The sequence below is a fragment of the Rhipicephalus microplus genome, chromosome 5, assembly GCF_043290135.1.
Source record: "Rhipicephalus microplus isolate Deutch F79 chromosome 5, USDA_Rmic, whole genome shotgun sequence".
Lineage (NCBI taxonomy): Eukaryota > Metazoa > Arthropoda > Arachnida > Ixodida > Ixodidae > Rhipicephalus > Rhipicephalus microplus.
Genome location: NC_134704.1, coordinates 3,368,730 through 3,374,729, shown reverse-complemented (window position 1 = coordinate 3,374,729; position 6,000 = coordinate 3,368,730). Strand labels below are relative to the sequence as shown.

General features: G+C 47.5%; 1 protein-coding gene across 2 annotated transcripts; it reads right to left on the bottom strand.

Annotated features, from left to right (window-relative positions):
- Positions 1–2,700: 2,700 nt before the first annotated feature.
- Positions 2,701–4,245, bottom strand: LOC142817218 (uncharacterized). 2 transcript variants are annotated; one of them, XM_075894275.1, is made up of 3 exons: positions 4,008–4,245; positions 3,506–3,677; positions 2,701–3,366 (listed from the first exon to the last, which is right to left on the bottom strand). In XM_075894275.1, the coding sequence occupies exons 1-3, from the start codon at positions 4,159–4,161 to the stop codon at positions 2,814–2,816; spliced, it is 879 nt and encodes a 292-aa protein (XP_075750390.1). In that variant the 5' UTR covers positions 4,162–4,245; the 3' UTR covers positions 2,701–2,813. The 2 variants fall into 2 exon arrangements, 1 of the variants encoding a protein (XP_075750390.1); XR_012895119.1 differs by lacking the exon at positions 3,506–3,677.
- Between the last annotated feature and the right edge of the window lie 1,755 nt (positions 4,246–6,000).

Here is a 6,000-nt window from a genome sequence, read left to right as displayed (position 1 = left end):
GCTTAATTACTTTCTTAAGGATAGCATCGACTCTGTTCTCTTCGTGTTTAGTCATTCGTAAGTACGGTATTGAATATAGAATTCTGCTAGTTACAAAAGCATTGGCGAGGGAGCCGAATAGCGTCCCTTCCTCGTAGCCCCCCGCGCTTGTTTGGCACTCGGCGGATCATCTGCCCTACCTGTTCTCCGATTTTCCGTAGCTTGTCTAGCGTGGTGCTGTTTTTTGTTCTGTTGTGAATCAGAAGGCCAAGGATTCGTAGTTCTGAAACCTCTCGTATGGTTGATCCTGATACCATCAAGTTTAGGGTCATCCTGTCTTTAATGTTTCTCTGATATGCAGGAATTCAGATTTGGTTGGAGCGCACTGCAACCCACACTGGGCCACATAGTCTTCCACAATAGAGGCGGCCTTCTGCAGGCGGTCTTCAATTTCTCCTAAACTGCCTCGATTCGTCCAGATTGTTATATCATCGGCGTATATTGCATGATATATTCCTTCCACTACTGCCAATGCTTGCGGGAGCTTCATCATGGCAATGTTGAATAGCAACGGAGATAAGACAGCCCCTTGCGGGGTTCCCCGCGTCCCCATTTTGAATGGTCCATGTTCCTCGTTATCTATGCGAATGAACACCAGTCTCTCAGAGAGGAAGTCTCATATGTAGGCAAATATTTTCTTACCGCAATGGACACTACTCAAGTTCTTCAGGATGCTTTCATGTTTAACGTTGTCGAATGCGCCTTTAAGGTCGAGTGCAAGGATTGCTCTGTCGTTGTGCGTCGAGGGAATGGGTTGGATAATGTCTCGTTTTAGTTGCAAGAGGATATCTTGCACAGACAGGTGTGGCCTAAAGCCAAACATGGAATCTGCGAAATGCCTTTTGCTCTCGAGGTACGTGGCGAGACGGTCTTTAACCATTGTTTCCATTAATTTGCCGGCACATGAAGTTAAAGATGTAAGTCGGAGGTAGTCCGTGCTTATTTGCTTGCCTGGTTTGGGGTTGAATGTGGCAACTGCTGTTTTCCATTCAGTTGGCAGTGGTTGACCATCCTAGATCGCGTTAATGTACTGCAATGGATGCCGATAAGAATCGTCTGACAGATTTGCTAACAGTTTTACCGTGATCAGGTCTCGGCCCGGGGCAGTGCCCCTGCGCATTTTTTTCAGTGCTGCTTTCAGATCGCACATTTCAAAAGGGGCATCGAGCTGACAGTTTTCTCTACCTGCGTATTCATATGCATTCCTGTTGGGATCCGTGGTGCGACAAAGGTATTTATCACACAAAGCATCAGCCAGCTGGGAGTTGGTCCCCTGAAAACTGTGCAGGGCTCGACGGAGCTGCTTTTGCGCTTCTTCTCTGGTTTGGGTGGGATCCACGAGAGTTCGAAAAAGGCGCCATGCTTTCCTTGTATTCATTTCTTTAGCTACAACATTGCACCGGTCTATCCAATTAGATTCGTTCAGTTGTGCAGCATATTCTTCGCTTGCTTACTCAACTTGGCTATTCTAAGTTTAAGCTTGCGGTTGAATTTGTTTTTCGCCATCGTTTAGTTAAGCTTCTGCGGGCGTCCCAAAGGTGGAGCAGGTACTTATCGACGGCGGGGGTGTCTTCCGTTGTTTTTACAGTTTTAAGACACTTGAAATTGGCTGCAAGGAGCTGTTTTGCCCATCCCGTATATCCTCCCGCCCCTGGCACAGAGGGGATCACCTGTGAGCGGAAGGCTGTCCAATCTGTCAGCTTAGCTTGGCTCCATGTTCTACGGCCTATGTTGGCGGAGAGTGTGATTCTGAGGATACAGTGATCACTGCCGAGCGTTTCTTTCAAGTTTTCCCATGTTGCGTAGGAAATGTTCTTAAGCCTGTTTCACATGCGAGCGAACGAGCGGCGGCGGTCGCAGCGATTAGCGGCGGGAGGACGCGCGGACGCGCGTTCGTTTCACATGCGCCGCTGCTACCGCTGCTCTTCCGCGACGCCCGCCGCTCTAGCGGGCAGTGTTGTCCGCGGAATCCGCCGGTTGACCGCTGTTTTCAGTGGTATCTGAAAGCCGCGCTCTCCTCCAAGTGTCCTTCCTTTGGCGCCCCGTGCTACGAGGTTCATCATCAATAGCCGCTCGACTTTTACGCGTCTGTACACTGATTGAACTATTCGTAACACGAATCTTACAACAAATAAGCAACGTTTGCAGTTGCTTTTTGTTTTGTCCTGGCTTTTTCAGGTATGATTCGTGTTGCGCGCTCATATAACCGACCATGGAGAAGCAAAAAAAAAGAAAAAGAAAGAGTTTGCTTGTATGGGTTTATTATACAGCTGTTCCGGGTAGGTGAATGCTTAGGAACTGCGAGCGTGTTTTGCGCAGCACTTCCCATGTTTCTCCGATTCATTGCTTCTCCGCAGAAAATTTCATGTAAATAAATAAATAAATATGTTTTCACCACCACCGATTCATTGTTTTTGCTTTCAGCGATTTAACATTCAATTGGTAGCCTTCGGCCGTGTAACTTAAATGCATGCTCCTAGGCATGTGTTGCTGTACTGGTGCCTGAAATCAACGGCTGTTCTTCGTAATTTGTGCATTGTAAATCGTGCTCGCTACCCAACGTATGTTTGCTGGACAGCCACGCATTACGGCACTAGAAACTGGCCAGTGCCGCAGGACTTGTGGACAGCCTGCCAGCTTGAGCGCTGCGCAGCGCAGTAGGGGACGTGGGGACGCGAGTTTGAACACCAATGTGCTTGAATTGGCCATTCAATAAATACAGATACTGACGCATGAAGTTCACTGCCTATTTCTATTTTATTTTCAATCTGCACTCACCAATCGTATGAACGCAGTGAAAGAGGACGGTGCCCCTCGCTATATGTGGAGCAAATATGGAGTAGATCCATCTTCAAATCTGTGAGCATTTCTTGTGGCGTGCTTTGCAGGTATGGTTTCAAAGACAAAAGAAATAACCCGTTAGTGTCCATCGGCTTGTGAGCCACAATGACGTTGCGCACTGCGTTCAGTTCGTCGTCGACAGTTTCCAATTCTCTTTTTCGCTGCCGCTTTGACCTTTGTTGTGGCGTCGATGAAACTTCCTCACTTTCTCTTGGGCAGCTGGCAGCCTGCAATAGATTGGAAAGTGGTGGATTGGAAGGCGGTGGATTGCAGGGAGGCGGATGGTGGGGTGGCGGATTAGGTGGTGTTGTAACCCGTTCTGGTACGCTAGGTTCTTGGAATATAAGTTCAAATGGATTTCTTGTGGCGGGGCAGTTATCAACATCTGAACCATTCCGGAAAGCTTGCGATGGGAGGTCGAGTGGCTCCACAGGCAAGGATGTTGGAACCGCTGTTTCCTCGCTGGCATCCATGTTACTGATGCTCCTGGAAGCAATGTATAATTCAGTAAATAAATGACTATACATTACAAAGACGACAGCAAGCATACGAGTACTATGTTACATTGGCTATTTGAAACTCGTGCTTAATATTGCCACCTGATATTTACAATTACGTCACGTACCACCTAGGTTCCAATACGTCTCTGAGGAAAGTCATCTGTTCAATGTGCGGCCAATATGCTGTCTTCGATGGAGCTGCAGCACCGCTCTTTTTGATTTTTTTCTCTTCTTTTATTTTTTTCCTGAATGTGTCCTTGAGGTTCTTCCAACGTGCTTGAAGTTCGTCTGCTGTCACTGAATAAGAAAAATTTCACATTAGAGCAAATCTTTTGGAATAATATATGCCTGGCACATCTATTTTGAAACTATAAGTTAAAAAAATAAGTCTTTACATGAACAACGTGTACGAAAAAAAAATGTTCACGAACGGTAGAGAAATAATCCCATGTGACACGTGACGCATCTCGTTCCTAAATTTTATAAAAGCAAATGGGAACGTGTGTGAGCATTCAAAATGATGAACTGATGAACTTTAGTGCCACCCCATAGCTCCGTGCTTGGTTCTTCAGTTATGCACACACGCACACATGGTCGTATACACGCAAAAAGACATTGTTTACTTACCGGATTCATCGACTTCTTTAAGAATCTCGGCAACTTCTTCCCAGAGGATCATCTTCTTCTGCTTATTCCGGAAATGTTTACTCTTTACGTCCCAAAGAATAGGTCGTTTAGCAACTTCAGCAATCAACAACTCATTGAAAGTAGCGCGAGACATTTGTGGGCTGGGGAGAGGACGGATGTCGTCTGCTACTCAGTCGGAGCGAGTTGTTCTGTGGAACCAGTTCCTCGCAGCGCGCGCGTCAACGAACTTCTCGACTCCACCCCCGTCATCACGTGTCAAACGACGTCACTGGTCGCTCTGCCGCTTGTGCCGCTAGCGATTTTTGCCAACTCGGGCGAATTTCACAAGGTCGCCGCGGTAAAAACCTGTTTTAGCCTTGCGCGGCGGCTGTCGCTCCGCTCTTGGACCAAAATCGCTCGCATGTGAAACAGGCTTTAGTCAGTGATAGATCCGGGCAAGTATCTCGGTTTACAGAATTTCCAATTCTAGTGGGTTTCATCGGATCTGTGAGAAGCGATAGACGAAGAGTGGATATGAGTTCTGCCAGTTTCCGTCCCTTGGGGATTTCGCGGGTGTAACCCCAGTGATAGCTGGGGGCGTTGAAGTCACCCAAAATCACTAGTGGGTACTTATCTGCTTCCTTAATCGCTTTATAAAACATTTCGTTGAACACACATTGCCTAGATTTTGGAGAACTGTATACATTTAAAATGTACAAGCTAGGATCACGTCTTTTATTGGGAAAGACTTTGACCATTGTGTATTCATGCGCCTCTGACAGATCAAGGTCTATCTGACAAGCGGTATACTCCTTGTGTACGAGAACACAGGTGGATGCACTTCCCTGAAATGAGTTGTAACCAGGCAATTTCGCCTGTAAGCCGGTTTCTTGTAGTGGCAAAACTGCAGGGTAAAATGTTGATTCTGCAGGAAAAGGTTAAGAGTGGCCCTCTTTTCTTATCTTCAAACCCCCTGCAGTTCCACTGGAAAATATCGAGTTGCTGTTGTTTGGACCTATTATTATTACCTTTAGAACTGCCTGCCATCAAGAATTTATTATTGAGGAGGTGTCATTTTCGCCACTGCAGCCAGCGTGGGAGCCTGGAGAGGCGTGGGGGACTCAGTTTGCTTTGTTGACGGCTGGGCTATGTTGCTCTCGGATTCAGAATTGGCCAGGTTACGATGAACAATTTTGCGTCGGGGTTGTTCTGTTGTCTTAATGCTAGCTTTGAGTTGGTCCCATTGGGGTGTGAGCCAATTTTGAATGGTTTTTAGTACACTGGCTGTCAGAATTGGCAAAACGCTCTGCTTGAGGTCTTGCATAGCCGCTTGGAGTGATAGGTTCAGCTGCTGCGGAATAATTTCTTGTACTGTAAGCTTGCTTTGTTCTAGGATCATTTTGCTCTGCTCCTCAAGTTTAGTCTCTAGCCTGCTTAGTCGACCTTCTATGTCGTTCGAAGCACCTACTACAGTTTTAGGCACACTAGTGTTACCCGATACGTCTGACTGAGTGTCCTGCTCATCGTCCGAGCAGTCGGAGGTGTGCATAGCCACTGGTTCCGACGGTGGTGGAGGAGTAGCAGCGTGCGACGCCTTCAGCGCCCGATTTTCGCGTTCCAGAGTTTCGATGCGTTTTTTTCATGGCTTCCAATTATTTTAAAATTTCAGGATTGGAGGGGGAGGCAGTGGTGGTGGTGGGAGACTGAGAGGAGATTCCTACCCAATTGCTCACCTGTTTGGGCGGGTTCGCCACTGACGGGAAATCCTCGGCGCTGAAGGTAGGCGGCCTCGACTTCTGTGCGGCTGGGGCTTTGATCGGCTTGGGCTTGTTATGCATGGGCTTCGCTTTTTGGCCAGCCTTGATAGGTGCTGAGGGCTTTTCTTGCTTGTTTTTTTAAAAAAGTCCATGATGCCGCTGTGGCAGAGCGGGCTTCCATGCCTTCCAGAATTTTCCGACGCACTGCGCGGAGCCGGTGAAATGGTTTTCGCCGC

Coding starts and splice junctions, on each gene's coding strand:
- LOC142817218 (XM_075894275.1), bottom strand. CDS start 4,161: ATGTCTCGCGCTACTTTCAATGAGTTGTTGATTGCTGAAGTTGCTAAA. Junction 3,678..4,007: donor TAAAGAAGTCGATGAATCCG/GTAAGTAAACAA, acceptor TTTCTTATTCAG/TGACAGCAGACGAACTTCAA. Junction 3,367..3,505: donor GACGTATTGGAACCTAGGTG/GTACGTGACGTA, acceptor CATTGCTTCCAG/GAGCATCAGTAACATGGATG.